Below are 17826 nucleotides of genomic sequence, written 5' to 3'. Positions count from 1 at the left end.
CCAGAGGAGTGCGAGGATTGCGTGCGTAGACGAGGTAGAAGGGACTGTAGCCGGTTGTTTCGTGCTTGGCCGTGTTGTACGCGTAAGTTATGAAAGGCAATATTTCATCCCAGTTTTTGTGGTCTGAGGCCACGTACATTGAAATCATGTTGAGAAGTGTTCGATTTGTGCGTTCAACAAGTCCGTTGGTCTGCGGATGATACGGTGTAGCATGGCGAAACTGTGAGGTGCAAAGGCGAAGTAGCTCCTCTACAACATCCGCAATAAATTGGCGGCCACGATCACTTATAAGCACGCGCGGAGCGCCATGCCTCAGAATCATAAAATTTAGCAGGAACATAGAAACCGAGGCTGCTGAAGCTGTTGGTACAGCCGCAGTTTCTGCGTAACGCGTCAGGTGGTCCACGCAGACGATAACCCAGCGGTTTCCAGCTGGCGTCCGTGGAAGTGGGCCAACGAAATCAATCCCGACTTTCTCAAATGGAGCAGTGGGTGGGTTCACAGGATGGAGGAGGCCGAGCGGTGTGGTTGCAGGACGCTTGTAGCGCTGACACTCCACACAACTGGCGACGTATTTTTCAGTCGTGCGCCGCATGTTGGGCCAGTAAAAACGTTCTTGTACGCGGTTTAATGTGCGAGCGAAGCCAAGGTGCCCAGACGTCATGTCATCATGCATAGCACGAAGCACGCAAGGGCGCAGCCGCTCGGGTACAACGAGAAGCTGAACCGCGCTCCAGTCGCATTGTAGTTTGCTTTGTAGAGCAGACCATCCCGAATAGAAAAGCGGTTGGGAGGGGTGGAGTTGCGAGCAGTGGAGAAGAAGGACGCTAGCTTGGGGTCACCTTCCTGTTCTCGCCGGAAGGTTTCTATGTCAGGGAATGTCTCAACGACTGCTGCAAGATAGTCGTCGAAATTGTCAGCTTCGCAGGCGGTACATGAAACTGGGAGCCGGGAAAGGCAGTCAGCGTCGGTGTGTCGGCGGCCGCTTTTGTAGGAAACAACGAAATCATATTCTTGGAGTCTGAGGGCCCAGCGGGCGAGCCGCCCAGATGGATCACGTAGTCCAACGAGCCAACATAAGGAGTGGTGGTCCGTAACAATTGTAAAAGGCCGTCCATAGATGTAAGGGCGAAACTTATGCACAGCAAAGATGACAGCCAAACATTCTTGCTCAGTCACTGTATAATTTTTCTCAGGTTTGCTGAGCGTGCGGCTGGCGTAGGCAATCACATGCTCAGTGCCGCGAAGTCTCTGCACAAGGACTGCTCCGATTCCGATGCCGCTGGCGTCCGTATGCACTTCTGTAGGAGCAGCCGGATAGAAATGGCGTAGTATTGGCCCCGACGTGAGAAGAAATTTCAGTTCAGAAAAGGAGGCTTCGCACTCAGATGTCCAGTAGAAAGGAGCATTTTTGCGTAACAGAGAAGACAGAGGAGAAGCGAGCTCTGCAAAGTTTGGTACAAACCGACGAAAGTAGGAGCATAGCCCCAGGAAACTTCGTAGGTCGCGCACAGACTTTGGCTGCTTAAACTGACTCACGGCTTCAATCTTTTGTGGATCAGGTCTAACGCCATCTTTGTCGACTAGATGCCCCAACACTAAGGTCTGGCGCTCGCCGAAGCGGCATTTTTTTGAATTTAGCACAAGGCCGGCTTTTTCTAGGCAGTTCAGGACCATGTCAAGGCGGGTGTTGTGCTCTTCAAAAGTGCGTCCAAAAATTACTACGTCGTCGAGGTAGCACAGACAAATCTCCCACTTTAAACCACGCAAAATTGTGTCCATGAACCTTTCAAATGTAGCTGGGGCGTTACAAAGGCCAAACGGCATGACGTTAAATTCAAATAGCCCGTCAGGAGTCACAAAAGCCGTCTTCTCTTTGTGGGCCGGATCCATCAGAATTTGCCAGTAACCAGATCTTAAGTCAACTGACGAAAAGTAGGAGGCGGAGTGCAGACAGTCAATAACATCATCTATGCGAGGAAGAGGGTACACGTCCTTCTTTGTAATTGCGTTCAGGCGTCTGTAGTCAACACAGAATCACCAGGAACCATCCTTCTTCTTCACCAGGATTACCGGCGCTGCACAAGGGCTAGCTGATTCCTGTACCACTCCCTTCTGTAGCATCTCGTTGACCTGGTCTGCGATGACCTTCCTCTCGCCAGGAGAAACCCGATACGGTTTTTGCCGGAGCGGGCGGGCGGTTCCGGTGTCTATGCTGTGGCGCGTGCGAGAAGGCGGGATTTTGGTCTTGTTGCCGGGGTTGGTGGAAAAGTCAAATACTGTCGCATGCCTTGAAAGGACATGGGCTAACGCCTCCCTCTCGGCAGAAGAAAGACCTTTGTTTATCATCTTCAAAAGCTGTTCGTCACGCGTAGCGCAGTCACCCTTGAAATCGCAAGTTTCGTCACTCACTGTTGCCAGGGGTACTCTGGTATCCTTTTCAAATAGTGCAAGCTTCATCCCTAGCGGCAGAACGGTACTAGCGGCTGAGCAGTTAACTGCGCATATGGAACTGCGCCCACCGTGTACGGAAATCAAACAGTGCGGCAATAAAACATCCTTCTTGACGCAGTGCGGCAGAATGGGCTCAACAATTGCACAAAATGAAGGCTCCACAGCACCGCAGACCATGACAGGTATAAAGGACGCCGATCGGGGAGGTATAACCATGTCTTGCGAAACAACCAAAGCGTGTTCGCTCGAACGTGAAGATTCTTCGGCAAGTGCAGAGTAAAGAACACTGCTTACACAGAGTTCGCCAGTCGCACAATCTAACTTAGCACCACATTCTTGCAAGAAGTCAATACCGAGAATAACTTCGTGTGTAGACTTCTGAAGTACCGCAAATTCTGCTTTGAAGCTTTTGCCCCCTAATGACACATCCACTGTACAAGTACCAAGGGGCCACAACGGTTCACCACCAACGCCTCGAAATGTGGCACTGCGATCCCAGCTGAACATTACTTTAGTCCCAAGGCTGTCTTTAAATGCCTTACTCATCACAGAAACTGTTGCCCCAGTGTCAACCAAAGCCATCGTGGGCACACCATCAATTAAAACTTCAATCTTATTTTTGACCATGTAAACGGGCAGAGGTATATTTCGTAAAGGCTGTCCGGCGACCTCACCTCCATCGGCCGCGCCGGCTAGTTTCCCGGCGGTGGCGACATTGGACGGCGCCGAGGTGATGGAGACTGGCGCTGGCGTAGAGGCGGTGGAGTTAAACTTCTGTCCGAAGCGGGGGAGCCATTGCGTGGACCGGTCGGCTGGTCGTTATGTGTTGACGACAGTGGTGGATACCATCGAGTGCCAGGGTTGAGGTTATTGGGCCGAGGAAACGTGAACGTGGGATCGTCGTTGGGTCCTTGGCGCCGACGGCGACAAAACCGCGAAATGTGGCCGACTAGTCCACATCGATAGCAGGTGGGTGGTTCGCGACGAGGATACTGCTGACCAGGCGAGAATGGCCTTCTTGGAAAACTCGAGCGATGGTGCTGTTCCGGGTAGTAGACGTGCTGTGTACGATGGGAATCACGATGAAAATCTTCCCGTGGCTGGTATTGGGGCACCATAGTGTACACGCCCCTTCGCTGGTAGTCGTCCACGTCAGCAACGTTGACCGACGGCCGTGAGGAGCCAAAATGTGTTGTTGAATGGCAACAAGTAGGTGACGCATCGCGGAGGAAGCTTCCGTCGCGAGAGGGTGTCCAGCAACGAGTTACGTCTCCATGCCGCAGGAGCTCCTCGCGAACGATTTGTCGGATATGTCGCGGAGAGGTCGGCAGACGAGCTGACGTCCACGCTGGCCACCGTTGTGACGTTGGCCAGTCGGCCAAACTTGGGCGTAATTCGACGCGCCTTCATAGTTTCAAACGTACGGCAGTGGCGAATCACATCGGTGACCGTATTCAAGTTGTCCTTGCCGATAAGGAAATTATATACGTCTTCCGCGATCCCCTTGAGGACATGCCCAACTCTGTCATCTTCTGGCATGCTGGCGTCAACGATCCGGCACAGCTTGAGGATTTCCTCAATGTAAGTTGTGCATGTTTCCCCGGGCACTTGCGCTCTCTGGAGAAGCGTCTGCTCGGCCCTCCTCTTCTTCGCTATCGAGTCACCAAATCCCTTCCTAATTTCTTCAACAAACCGTTCCCATGTGGTCAACGCTGCCTCGTGGTTTTCAAACCACGTCAGTGCTGTCTCGTCCAAGTAGATTTCGACGTTCGCGCGTCGGGCCACAGCGTCCCAGCGGTTATATTTACTCACTCTTTCATAATGAGCGAGCCATTCATCCACGTCTTCTCCGGCCTTCCCTGAAAATGACCGGGGTTCCCGATGGGGCTGCCAGCTGCCCGTCGGTGGTGTCTGGGAACTGCCTGCAGGCGGAGCCATCGTTTCTTGGATGGGCGGGAGGCCAGCAACGCGACGGCTTCGGCGCAGATCCAGGGACTCTGTTGTCCGCGGTGTCGTACCCCGCACCTCTCACCAAAAACTGTTACGGTGACGCTCAGGCGTTGAGGGGTGAGCTGAGGGTTTATTTAAAAAAAAACCTGGGTGAGGACCGTTGCTGAGCGTCGAGTCCGAGCCCTGCAGTTACGCGAAAAGCACCTCGTTCTTCTCTTCGTCGCCCCGGCATTTTCGCCGGCGGGATTGGCCTGTGCCATAGTCAATGCCATCTACTGTGCACAACATTCAACAAGTTATGTAGCGTTACAATATATATGCCGTTGAATGTAGTGCTCATCTTGGTATACTATTAAACGTTTAATTATCCTCGGGGAATATAGCAAGGAGGTGATTATAAGGTGTGCATAAAAGCAACATCTCTTTGTAGCAAACGTTTCTTAAACTTTCTCGAAAATTCTCGAGTTGTCCGCCGTATGTCTCTCAATAATTGTATTCATTCTCGCGCTCAGATAAAAGGGAGTGGTTGGCAGCACCGCGCAGTTATTTGGTTTATTTGGTTTGTATGCAGTTTATGACCGAAAGACCCATCAGGGCTTATCCTTTCGTCTGTTCTTAAAGTCTCCCTTCAGAAACAGGCGTACCAGTAATTGTTGCTGCCACGGCGATTCCTGGCTTCCGCAGACTAACACGGAATTTCCTCCCTTTTGTTGTTTTTCTCAATTGCACGCAGAGAACGCCGTGACGTCCGTGGTGCAACTGATCAAAGAAGAGTGCCGGAAGCGAGACGCCCTCGAGGCGTCGCCATTTTCGGGTTCGTGGGCAGTATTCGCCGTCAGCCTCGCTCTGTTTGTCGCCTGATCGCTTACTCATGAAAATAAAGTGAAAGGAGTGGGATCTGATTCTTCAAAAACGTAATAAGCAGTTTAAAATTATATATAGTTAAACTTCCTGATCAAGTGCTATTACACGCTTTTGCTCAAAAAAGCGCGAAGTTACATAAAGACATTTTGGGAATACTTTTTTTTTGCTTTTGTGCAATAACCACCGCAATTTCCCATAAGTCTTTTATACGACCGCTTCGTGCCGTTATCGATCATAAGGTGAACTTTTGTGCGACAGTTAGTTCGAAAATGGGGATCTGTTTCGCGAACAAACGAAATTACCAATCACGAACACCAAAGAAACGCGCAGGAAATGGGTCGGCTTCGTGTCATTTCCGTAATAAGGGCCCGGAAGTGGAAACAAAGTTACGGCGTATGGGGAAAATAATTACCATTCCTTCCTAAGGAAAGTTTAGAGAAGCGCGAATGCTAAAAGTGCGCCCAATCGATCGTAAAACCAACCTTCAAAGACCCATATCGCGAACGGTGAACGGACCCATGCCACTATTTTTCCCGCACAAAGTAAACGCATCCACGGACGATCTAAATGTATGCCTATACGGGGTTTATACGGTTTGTAAGATAAAGGTATACTATTGCACTCCTTCTTCATCATCGATGCGTGTATTGTTTTATCTAGCACCGCTTCTTTTTCGCTATTTTCGCGTAATCATTTTGGCACAATGGAATCCCGATTTCACACACGCGCCGCGTGTCCGGAGGTCTTATCAGAGCCTTTCGGTTGACGTACCGGTCTGTGGGGAAGTGCATTAGTTTTTGGACAGGACGCCATCGGTCCCACTAAGAATGGCTTTCTCTTTGAAAGGCGCCTCTATTATGATGCCCACTTTCGAAAAAAAAAACACCGTCTTTCACACCATGTCCTGTGTCATCGGCACTACAGTATAAACAGGCAGTACAATCCATTTTATGTACCGCTGCCTCTGTTTTATTCCTGTCATTTTTTTTCGGTTTATTTCGTTACAGAAACGCAAACCTTCGACCACTCTTTGGATCCTTCAAGTATATTCACACTTAGCAAAGGTGAGTGGCCCGGCGCGCTAAGCGCCTCTCACAGCGCCGCTGATCTGAAAGTAAGAGCAACAGGGTTAAAAGAGCGAGTCAGGGAACAAGCGCGTGTTAAAGACATAATAGTAGAAATTAAGAAGAAGAAGTGGACGTGGGCAGGGCATGTAATGTGAAGGCAAGATAACCGTTGGTAAGTAAGGGCAACAGAGTGGATCCCTAGAAAAGGCAAGCGTGGCAGGGGGCGGCAGAAAGTTAGATGGGCAGATGAGATCAAGAAGTTTGCGGGAATAAATTGGTCGCCGTTAGCACAGGACCGGGGTAATTGGAGATTAATGGGAGAGGCCTTTGCCCTGCAGTGGGCGTAGATAGGCTGGTGACGGTGATGGTGGTGATGATGATGATGATGATGATGATGATGATGATGATGATGATGATGATGATGATGCCTTCATGCCCTATTAACCGCGAGCGCAACAATGGCTGCTCATTCTGGCGGAGAGAGGGAGGGTTCTTCAACTCAACAGATAGCTCAAAGCAACAAAGAAAAGAGAGGCGCGCCTTCCTTCTATATCTGTTCTGGTTTTTCAATTCTTCCGCACCCCCCCCCCCCCGTTCATCTTCCTCTCTTTCCCTCTGCCTGATCTTCCTCTCCACTTACACTTTGCACTTTTCATCCACAATATTTTACCGGCCGGCCCCCACGCCCGTAAAAAGATATCTCGTTCACAGGTGTGCTCTCCATAACCAGAGTGTGCAACCAATATTTTTTTCTTGTTTTACTTACTTGCAGATGAGCTTCGGGACGTGCTTCTGAAAGAAGCGCAAGCCAGAAAGAAAGCTGAGAGAGAATTTCGCCTCATGCGAGGTACGTGCTCACACACAACTCGCGCTGGAAGGTCCGCTGAAATTCCTTCCGAAATTTCCTCCTCCTGTATCAAAGGCTCGCTGAAGCTGGGTTTCGGCAAACGCGCGCACAAGCAACGTGAAAAACGTAACCATGTTCAGGGCTCTGATCCTTCCAGAGCTTAAAAAAAGGCAGACCGTGGGCCCAAGTGTGGGGGCTCAACCTCCGTCTCTGTCCTGGGTGCTCTAAGTACACGAAAGCCACCTGTGCTGGGCTCCGCTGACAGTTTGTGCGCACGCGCTGTACGACGCCGGGTATCTCTATTTGCGCCAAGGGTTCCTGGGAATGATTGTCGAGCTACACACAGCCTGCGGTGTCGCAGCAGGCTCGTTTGAGCGGAACGATGAGGACGGAAGCCGTAGTGGGACTCGTGTGGTTGTGTTTATCGCTCCTCACTTGCTAAATCAGTTTAAGGTGGACACTTTATCTTAAACAAAATGGTTTCCTAGCCACACTCTCTCTCTTCCTCTCTCTCAAGGAGGTGAAGTCCTCCTCTGAAGATGGACAATGCCGTTCACCTGCTCCTCCTCGTACACCCTTGAGGGAGGGATTCCGTTGTCGGAGAGAGAGAGAGAGAGAGAGAGAGAGAGAAGACGTTTATTGACAGAGCATTTACGGTGTTCTTGTAGGAGTGGTTCCCTCTTCGCAGGAATCCATGAGTTGTCTTAGAGCACCGGCTGCCCTCTCGGTGAGCAGGAACTGGTCCGAGAGGCAGGGCCTTTTTTCGGTCTACAGTGGATGATGACGGCGGGGATATGAAAGATTCCGACACACTTAACAGCTTCGCGGTAAGAACAAGCAAGAACATAGAATAGAAACGAAGCGAATGTGCGGGAGTTGGCGAGAAATTAAGTTTCCAGTTGCGTTAATGCGATTGAAAGATGACTGCCGTTTCGGTCTCCCACGCTGGCGGTAGGACAGGCTTCGGCGATATGGAGAGATCACATAACTTTCACGTTTAAACAAAATCACCGTACCGTGAAGGCACCTTGCGCCTACGGTTGCCGGGACAGACCGGCGGGGCACCAACCCGCGAGTCACTGGCCGCTCGGCCTTTTAGCGTCCTTCTCCGCCGATACCAACTCTGCACAGCGGCAGAATCCGTAAACAGGCCTCTCTGTAAACAGGGTTCCGCACTCGCCAGGAGTGCGAGGCTCCGATGGGCGCCGAATATTCAGCTCGCGTGCGGCACACTGTTAAACACGCGTGAGCGGCAACCGGCCTGAAACGGCGCCTCATTAGCCCGAGTGTTTTCTCGGCCGCGCCGGTCCACGTATCGGCCGCAGCCCGCAGCAGTGGCACCGTGCCCACAACGTTCTGGGCTCGGGCAAGTTGGTGTTGCATATACCAAGCCGTTTGCGAATGTCGCAGATTTCGCGCGTGCCTCTAATGTTGACACGCTGGCGCACATATCTTGCCCGAATCTCACAAACAGCCCAGTGTTAGTAATATATTCCTCCTAACGTGTGGTAGCGAGAGCTGCAATCGGATATACCCGTTCACGCATGCGTGTATTGTGAGCGCTGGCCCATTCTGTCCAATCCGCCTCCGCTGCGTAGCAAACCGTTGCACGCGGGATGTTTTTGAGGCGACAGGCGTCACTGGTGCAGTGAGGACGATGGGATATCAAAATGAGGATCCTAAGCTACAATGATGCCATAAAGAGAAATATCGCAGTTTCGTTAAAATTTTCAACCAGCCGGGCTCGTTTTTAGCGCTCGTGGCAGCAAACTTTTATCGCACCTTCAAACGCTACATGCAGCAGGCAGAGTGGCCCGCTGGGTCAGTGACTGCTGGGCTCCGCCCATCTATTTTGCGCTGCGTCCTTTGTTTCGGCACTCTCTTTCATTACGGTTTTATCGTTTTCTTCCCGATACATTTTGCTTTTTGTGATGTTGCAGTGTCCTAATCCCCAGTCTAAAATGACAAGAAAAAATGCTGTATTTTTGTCGTATTTTTGCTTGTCGTTCTGTCGTCTTGTCCTGTTCTTGTCGTATCGTGATTCCGATGTTCTGTCGTGTGTCGTATTCCTGTCCTGATTTTGATGTTCCGTCATGCCGAATCCCTGTGTTGTTGTGATCCTGATGTTACATTAGTAGTTGCACATTGTTTGAATGTTATTCCCGATTGGGAAGAATAGCGTAAATGGCAGTTCTTTTGTGACTACAGGAATATTTGTCGTTGAGAAAATTGACTTCGTCGTTACGACAGAAATGTGTCGTAACAACAAGACTTATGTAGTCACAACATAGTTCTTTGTTGTATGACAGGAATTCTTGTCAGGTTTTTGCGGTATTCATGTTATTTTAAACTGGGTCCCGGGTTATTTTTGCGATTCTTTTTTTCCATGATTGCTTGTGCTTTTCCATGGAGGATGTATGTGCTTAGATACTCGCTCGAATGTACGTCGCTGAATGATGGCTCCTGGATATACATACAGGCAAACAGAGAATCGAAGGGACGATATAGATCTGTTCCGTGGAGTTCGGACAGCCGCAAACGCTAATCAGAGTTAAAATGCGTTACAGGATAGCGCACGATGTAGTTCTGCTAAGTTTGCCCCATATCGCTTTCTTTTCCATGAATTTTCAGAAACCTTCGAAGAGCAAGTGCAGAAAGAGATCGCGTACCGCGAAGAACTCGCCAAGCAGTTGCAAGTAGTGCGAGGTAAGTGCGTGCGCGTATAGCTTGTATTCATTGGCGAGGCATGCAAGCAGGCAACCATGGGAGTGCGCCGTTACTGGTTGGGTCGGGCTCAGCGGGTTGAAACGGAGCAGACGACGCACGCCGGTGTTTTTTTTTTCTTCGGCGTGCAGGCACAGTGGCACAAGCCCCGTCATGTCCATGGCGCATCGGCCATGACCGTAGCCGTTTCCAGTGTTGCCAGGCGAAAAAAATTGACAGCTAAACTTTTCAATGAATACCACCTATATCGCCAAGATGAATCGTTGGAGCCGCTCGCTCTTTTGGGCTTTACACTAATGACATCCATCTTTTGTCTTTGTCTCTCAGATGCCCTGTGCCAAGAACTCGACCAGGAAAGGAAGGCTAGATTCGCGGTGCAAGCCAAACTGAAAGGTATTCACGCCAACGTGTGTCGTAATTTCACAAAATAAATTTCCGGAAATTCAGATTTTCTCATTGTTTGCGAGCAAAATTTGTACGCGTAAAAACCAATGCGGTAGTTCTGTGAGCGTAGGATATATTCTGGGAGTCGCGAAAACACCTTCCAGTCGAATGTGACTCATTAACCTGGCTACAAGTAAAATTTCCAAGCATCATGAGGTTTGTTTTCAGACATTTCTACGAGTAATTTTATACGCAAAAATCTTTTCTATATATTTGTGAGCCTAAGCAGTATCGGTGGCTCACACCCCCAGGGTTAGAAATTTTGAGATATATCAGCTTGCGGTCTTCTACATCGGGGTAGGAAACAACTGCCCGTATTTTAAGTATCTCCCTTATTGGTTGTGCCGGGAAATGACGGTCATCTTTGGGTCAGTAGGTCAAGCGTACTTGACTTTGTTAGCATAGATTTCACGAGTTATAACAAACGTGCACAGGGTTTCCGGTATACAACTCGAAGGGTATTATGAATCGTTCGATACATTCGACAACTGGCTTTAAGAAATTCGCAGTGTACGAAAATAATTTACAAGGGAATATGCAGACTGTTCGGTATAAGCAATAATTCCGAATATCCGGGTTCAACAGTGTTTTGGATGTGTCCCACACGATGCCGATGGCCGCTGTTCTTCTATTTGGTGCAGAGCTTTCCCTGCACTACCAACAGATGCAGCAAAGGAGCATAATTGCCGGTGAGTATGATCAGCATGCCTGTATTTACAGGTGCCCCAAAAGTAAACGGATAACGGCTTCGTGAATTTAGAATAATTTTTATTTTATGCGGCTGCCAGCATAAATAGAGTATGTGCGGCCCGATTTCATTCTAGGAAGACTTTCTTGAGAGGTCACTTAGAGGTTGCTGGCTAGGCACATGGCAGAGAAATTCTCTCAAAATCTCCAACCCGTGCTCCGTTTACTTTTGGGGGCACCTGCACAGCTTTAGTCAGAAGTTCCTGGAATGCGCCATAATATTGTAGGACACAAAGAATTCCAAGCAGGAGCTCAAGTCTAGAAGGCAAACAAAATATTTCATGTTTACGAGATTCCGTTCTCCTGTGGGTACAAACCCAACCCTTCCAGTGCGCACCCAGAGTCATCTACTGGTTCGCTGAGAGAACTCCTTCTGTCCTTCTAAGCAACTGCTAAAATAACTCCGCCGTCCGGCCTCGGTAGCCTAAAGCGGTAGAATCGTACGTTGTGGAGCAAACGTCCTGGGCTCAATTTTTTTCCTAGACCAGTGATTTTTTTTTTCGCTGTAAAATGTCCTCTTAGCTCAGTTCTCACCATTATTGTCTTATATAAGGGTGATTTGTTATCTTTCAAGTAGGTCTGAAGGTTGGGCGTGGCATATCAACACGTTTGATCAACGATCTGCATAGCAACGGGAATGCTTGGCTTGCCCCTATCTTGGATGTACAGTCAAGCCTCGTTTTCGACGAAGTAGTATCAGGACAGTTATTTAGTTCGTTATAACCTATATTCGTTATAACAGTAGAGCTAAAATTCGGTTCGAAGCAATCGGTAATCTGGCTACGGCAAAATCCTTGATACAAAAACGCATTATTTTAATCTTCGAACCTGCTACAGTGAAACCCCGATGTTATATCCCTCGGACTTACGACGACCCGCTTTTTACGACGGATCACCGCGGTAATGGCAAACTCACCATAGAAACAATGCATTAAAACCCCGATGATATGACGCTCGGGTGACGTCACCCGCTTCATACGACATAGGCATTTCTTTTTTGGTTAAACTTGTGATCTCAGCTAAAGGTTCGTAAATCACACGAGAACCTAGTAGTTTAAATAAGTTCCTAGCCCACCTGTCACGTGAGACTGTCTACTAGGCCGGCATTTACCCGCACCCCGGTCGTACGACACTTTCTTGCGGTCCCTTGAAAGTCGTATTATCGGGGTTACACTGTATAAACAAGGTAACCCTTAACTTTTTCCTCGTGGCATTTCAAACTCAACGAACCAGAACATGAAACACGGGACATTTTAACAGAACAAAGTTCATTTGACAAAACAGGCCTGTGCTCCTATTTTTTTCGAGGAAGGATGTGATCTTTGTCTGGTGGCTATTCACAGCACTGAGCAGGGTGAAGTTTTCCACAGTGCCCGCGAACAAAGGGGCCTTTTCTTCTTCTGAAGTTTGTGGACGCCGGGAGTTTTTCCAAGTAGCTTCTCAGCCTACTGGTCAAATATTTTTTCGTTGTATCCGATAGTGCGTGCGGCTCTCACAGTTTCACAACAAAATACGTGTCAATGAAGTGAAGCGTGACCAACCAAAGTTCGTACTTAGTTCGCTATAGCCGATAATTCGCTATATCAGTATACGTTATAACGAGGTTCAACTGTATATGCATATATATCGCTTTATGTTTATGTTGGTAGAAAGGAGAAATATTGTCAGCGCAGCGCCATGCGAAGCATTCTTGGTTTGGTACTGAAATTGCGCTATGAATTGCGGATGGAGTGCCCGTACGAAGGGTAGACGAGAACGCTCGGCGCAAGGCTTCTCGGGACGCTGGCTGCTTTTCGCCGACCCCTCGACGCTACTCCAGAACAGAGCCCCGCTCTTGCGGCATCGGGCCAGATCTTCGTTCCCGTATGGTGTTCCGCATTTTCACTCTTGTTGGGGGCGTGAGCTTGCGCGTCTTGGTCGCGGAACTGCGTCGGCACAGCTTCAACGTGCATATGTTCGCGCTCCTCGAACTCAACCTGGATAGGAAGCTTCTTCAGGCGGGGCATTTCGGCGGAAATCATGCTCTCAAAGAGAGATGCATGACAGCTTTGTGTTGACGAACTGACTTACCCTCACCCCCGCCCCCGATTCCCTACAGTCCCTCCCACTAACCTTATATACCCTCTTCCCTCCTTGGTTTAACGGTCAATTTACCTCCTCTTCCACCTCCTTCCAGTCCCTTCTACCACCCTTCCTCTCCCCATACCTTCCTCTCTTTTATGGTGAAATTAGAGTCCCCGGCTCTCTTTTTCTTCGCGAGGACAGAGACACGGTGAAGACGTAGGGAAGCCGTGAAGAAGGCTTCGCGTTAAAATGATTTTGCGAGAAATTTTTGTTGCAAACTATTTAAGTTGCATCACAAAGTTAAGCCTCTGCTTTAAATTCCTTGTAGCCTATATACTGCTGGCGCGACCCAGGGACTTTTGATAGAGACTGCACGCTCCTCATAGTGCCCACCATTGGCGGATCTGAATGAGGCCCGTGCGGCCATCTCTCGCAGACACGCACGACACGATGCAGCACCTCGCCTGCAAGATATTGGGCGCCAGGCACTGTGCCGAGTGCAGCTACAAACCGGAGTGATGGCCGCGGTGCAGCACTGGTCCTGCACCCGGGCCACTCCACGCAAGACTTCATCGCGACAGAGCTGCAACGATGATGAACTGCGACTCACCTGTGCGAGTGACGGCCGACGGGCGCTGGCCGCTGCACGTATCACTTCGGCAGCGCGCTATTTCCTGTAATAGCGAAGCGATCGCCGATCCGTTCTCGCCTGTAAACGAGCCGATGCTTTGTGGATCTCTTACCGCAGCGTCCATAGCACGCTCAGGACAAGCCGAGTTCATAGGCTGTTTCGGCTCACTTCAAGCAGTGCCATAAATTCAGCGTCGCTTAAATAGTTTAAGCGAAGCCTTGCTAAGTGCACACTTGCCAACTAGAGTATGCCAAGGCACGAGTGCAGAAATATAAGTTATCACGCCCGCCAGTTCGTGTTCTCCCCCACACTTTTACCTGAGAAACAAGTAACGCTGCCCAAGCTGGCGCCGCATCGGTTCAAAGACTTTCCCGTAGTCCCTTTGCTTTAGTGCCGGTATACAATTCCAATCTGGAATGGTAGGCAATACGGTCAGAAGGAAGGTTTCGTTTTAAAACTGCACTTATTGAATAAATTCCCAAAATGGGTCACAATTTGGACAAACAAACTAAACAAAAGAAGCTAGTTGCTTGTTATGCCTCGTGACTATACCCACAAACATTTCGCCCGTCTCCGTTTCACGCGCAAACTGCCCAGCCTTTGTGCCACTTTACGATGTTCATGGAGCCATACAGATAAAACAGGAAAGTTAACAACCGGTGGTTCTTTGGGTGAAACGTTAATAAAGTATATCTGCAGAGAGGCACGAAGAGGGTGGCCAGCGTGTTGAGCGTCGCACGGCAGATGCACTGCACGGAATGACATGTTGCCATCGCTGTCTTCACCCGCATGCGCAGTACATCTCTGATTGGAATTCCTGTTATTTACTTAAAGGGAACCTGCAACACTTTCTTACATATTTTTGAAATCTTAAATGCTTGCAGAACGTAGTCGCCCAACACACCCAGTACTTAGATTAGGGGGTCGCAAAGTACCTTCCAAAAACTGCTCTATGCCCATCAGATAACTTGTAAACTCGCTCAAAAGATTTTTCTGTCTTTCCCGGTCTTGACATTCTTCGACCGCTCGAATTACGTCACTAAGGCCATGTAGCGGCTGTCGGTCGGTTTTCCTTTAGTTGCAGCAATGAAAGCTTTTCGATAGCCACCTAAAAAAAAAAAAGGCCACAAAAACAGCAGAAATAGAAGACGTATCTAGTGCGACGAGCAAATCATGCAGTGCCGCTCCGCGCTGGCGATAACTATAGCTTTCGCATGGTTCCAGACGCGAAGGAAAAAGGGAAAGCGCTTATCGAAAGTGTTGCAGGGTCCCTTTAAGGGTGAGCGGGTGTCCAGAGAGAGAAAAAAATAAAGCTTGAGAAATCTTTCAACTACAGAGACCACAAGAGTAAGACGCCACTTGTGTGGCACTGTCGGAAAATGGCCACCAAGGAACAGCTTGACACTCACGTTCAGCGAAGTCCGTGCTAATACCACTTCGATGAATTCGATCTTAACAGATGCTGTCATTCAATTTGTTCACTTGTTTTAAATATAAAATCCATCCTAATGTCGTCTATTTAGGGTAGTCTACACATCGTTATAAGTGTTTTACTTAATTTAGAAACATACTGTTGGCCTGTCTTAAGGCAGCGGTAACAGTTAATTGACCGCAACGCCATAAAAAGGATTTCCCGCAACTCTTGAACTTCAAGGTGTTTTAGGCCAAAAGTTGGGCAAGTTGGTTTTGACTTGGATGCATATCACCACCGCGAAAAACAAAAAAGAAAGAAAACAAGGACGATAAAAGAAGCCTACAGGTCACTGGGTAGGCTTCACCTGTCAATTTTGCTTGGGAAACGTGAAACACGAAGAGGTGACATTTGCTTGCAAATAATGAAATAACTAATTGTGTATTCGCAGATACGCCCAATTCCATGGGCGCCAAGCAGTGTGTCATGCATTAGTACTTTCAGGAATCTTGACTACTTTTCTGTAAGTGCAATTGGCGGCATGCTGTCACACTTGTCTGCTTGCCAGGGTTGCGCGAATGTGCGAGAAAGCCCCCCCCCCCCCCCCCCCCCCCCCTTCCCCCCAATCGGCTCCTGTGGTTTCGCGTCGTCTCTCGCCGTCGGCCTCGTTTTTACCAAGGGAACAAAGGGGACGCCGGAGATAGAGCGAGGAGGAAAAAAGAGGAGGAGAGTGTGGCAAAAGTGAGAGGGGGTGGTATGCCGAAGCTGCGCGAGGCATGCTCAGCGGCGGCGATGCGCTACCAGGTAACGCCAGACTAGCGCGCGTCGTCGGGCGTTCGCTGATGAATAAATCACTTCCTGAAACCAAGGAAGGGCTTCTCGAGCAGAGGCTCAGTGCCGCCGAGGCGCTATCTTAGCGCTGTTATCGAACTTCAGAATCCAGAGATGCGCGACGCCGACGCAGCAGCTATGGGCCGTCGGCAAAAAGACTCCGCAGTTGGCGCTGCACCCAAATTTCGCATTAGGAATTATCGTAATCATGAAGCAAAAATTTATTTATTTTGCAAATTTCATCACTTCATGTTTCACGTGTCCCAAGTGAAACAGAAAAGTTGCCAGTTGAAGTCTAGCGAGTGTCCTGCGTGTTTCTGCCGCCTTTTTAACGGGGTTATTCGAGCAAAACTTCTCTCGAATCGACTCCAGATCGAGATTTTGTTCCACAAGACGATCACTGAACTGGCTTTGCTGCACCTCGCCTATTCGTGTGCATAGACGCGCAACCGTACATAACATACGCGATTATTATGAAAGGCGGAAAATTTGGCAGGCAAGCCCTAGGTTTCCCATTCCTGTACCGTCTGAGCTAGACCAGCCGGGCTATATAACACACAAAAAAGCGAAAGAAAAGGAAGATGAGGAGGAAGAATAAGCTTGACCAGACATTTAGGTTACTCATCCAGATTCTGCGTATTACCAAGCCGGTCAACTCCAGAACACTGCTTTTGTGCTCTGTGGCAAATTACGAGGATCGTTCTTGAAATTAACATATCAAAGCAACACAAATTGGCTTATTTTAGCAATAAGAACAGCTGATGTCACCGGTTTTAGAGGAGAATTGCAGTGCAGCGCCAGCAGAGCTAAACCACGGCGCCCATTATTTTCCAATGCCCGGTGAACAGGTGGGGCGGATGAATGCTACCGCGTTTTGATCTACACACACAATAGTTGTGTCGTTTCGCCTGTTAAGCGTGTAAACCGAACGTTACACAAATAAATCATTGGTACTTGTTTTAAAACTCGTGTCCCGCTGCGTCCTCCACATCACGCCCTGGCACGATGTCACGTACAGCTACGGAAGACCTACCAGTGCTTGGTAAGGTAAGTACACCCCATACATCAGCTACAGTAGCATGTCGGCCTTTATCTTTTCCTCTCAGCCAAAGCAAAAACAAAACCACGTTAAAAAAGGATGACCCGTATTAAGAGCCAATGCGGTTGAGTCAAGGGTCAGCTGTCCGAAACAAGAAGGAAACAATGGCAAAGAAAAAGTAGTGAAACTAGAGAAGAATCTACAGTAGCAATTATTATTAAGCGGTTGTTTACTGTACCGAACATTATGCGCTAGTTTGCTACTTATGTTTTTGAATTTCCATTTACTTATTCTAGTTTAAAGGAGGAATTTTACGTGCCGCGTATGCCCACAGCTTCATTTCCCTTCGGTAACCTGACATCGAGGAAAACGGAAACGTGCGCTGTGTGGCAAAAACCTGGCGTTGGCAGCCAGTTTTTATCCTTGCTCCTCTCGGGCTTTCACAATGCCCGAAGGAGTTTATTTCAGGGATGCAGTGGTTTTAAAACGTTGGAGTAGACAGAGACTACGAGTGTTATGCGCTGAAGCGCCCACGCGGGGGGGCAGGGGCTACTTCGGGTTGCATGCTTTGCGGTTTGGTGAGGGGTAAAGGGAAGGGTGGATGAGATAGCAATCGGCTGGGTTCGAAAAGGTGCTGGTTTGGAGGAGCCGCCACGTGTGCTCGCGTGCGGGCGTGAGCAGCCCGTTGGCTGAGGAGAGTTTTCTGCGGGGGAGCGGCCCAGCTTTCCCATGAGTATGGAATGTGGGATGGTA

General features: G+C 49.1%; 1 protein-coding gene and 1 pseudogene across 1 annotated transcript in view; one reads left to right on the top strand and one right to left on the bottom strand.

Annotated features, from left to right (window-relative positions):
• The window catches only part of Fuss (SKI family transcriptional corepressor fussel), a 77067-nt gene extending 60093 nt beyond the window's left edge, over positions 1–16974 (top strand). Inside the window, exons 8-14 of the mRNA XM_077676089.1 lie at positions 5138–5218; positions 6276–6332; positions 7108–7182; positions 9814–9888; positions 10234–10299; positions 10992–11039; positions 13598–16974. Coding sequence (XP_077532215.1) covers positions 5138–5218; positions 6276–6332; positions 7108–7182; positions 9814–9888; positions 10234–10299; positions 10992–11039; positions 13598–13680 — 485 coding nt within the window. The 3' untranslated portion in view covers positions 13681–16974. The remainder of the gene's footprint in view (positions 1–5137; positions 5219–6275; positions 6333–7107; positions 7183–9813; positions 9889–10233; positions 10300–10991; positions 11040–13597) is intronic.
• LOC144144721 (uncharacterized) lies at positions 661–4487 on the bottom strand (annotated as a pseudogene).
• Positions 16975–17826: the final 852 nt, after the last annotated feature.

The sequence above is a fragment of the Haemaphysalis longicornis genome, unplaced genomic scaffold (assembly GCF_048455015.1).
Source record: "Haemaphysalis longicornis isolate Haplotype H1 unplaced genomic scaffold, Haemaphysalis longicornis Haplotype H1 scaffold_7, whole genome shotgun sequence".
NCBI lineage: Eukaryota > Metazoa > Arthropoda > Arachnida > Ixodida > Ixodidae > Haemaphysalis > Haemaphysalis longicornis.
The sequence above is the reverse complement of the archived record's forward strand: the minus strand, read 5'-3'. Positions and strand labels throughout refer to the sequence as shown.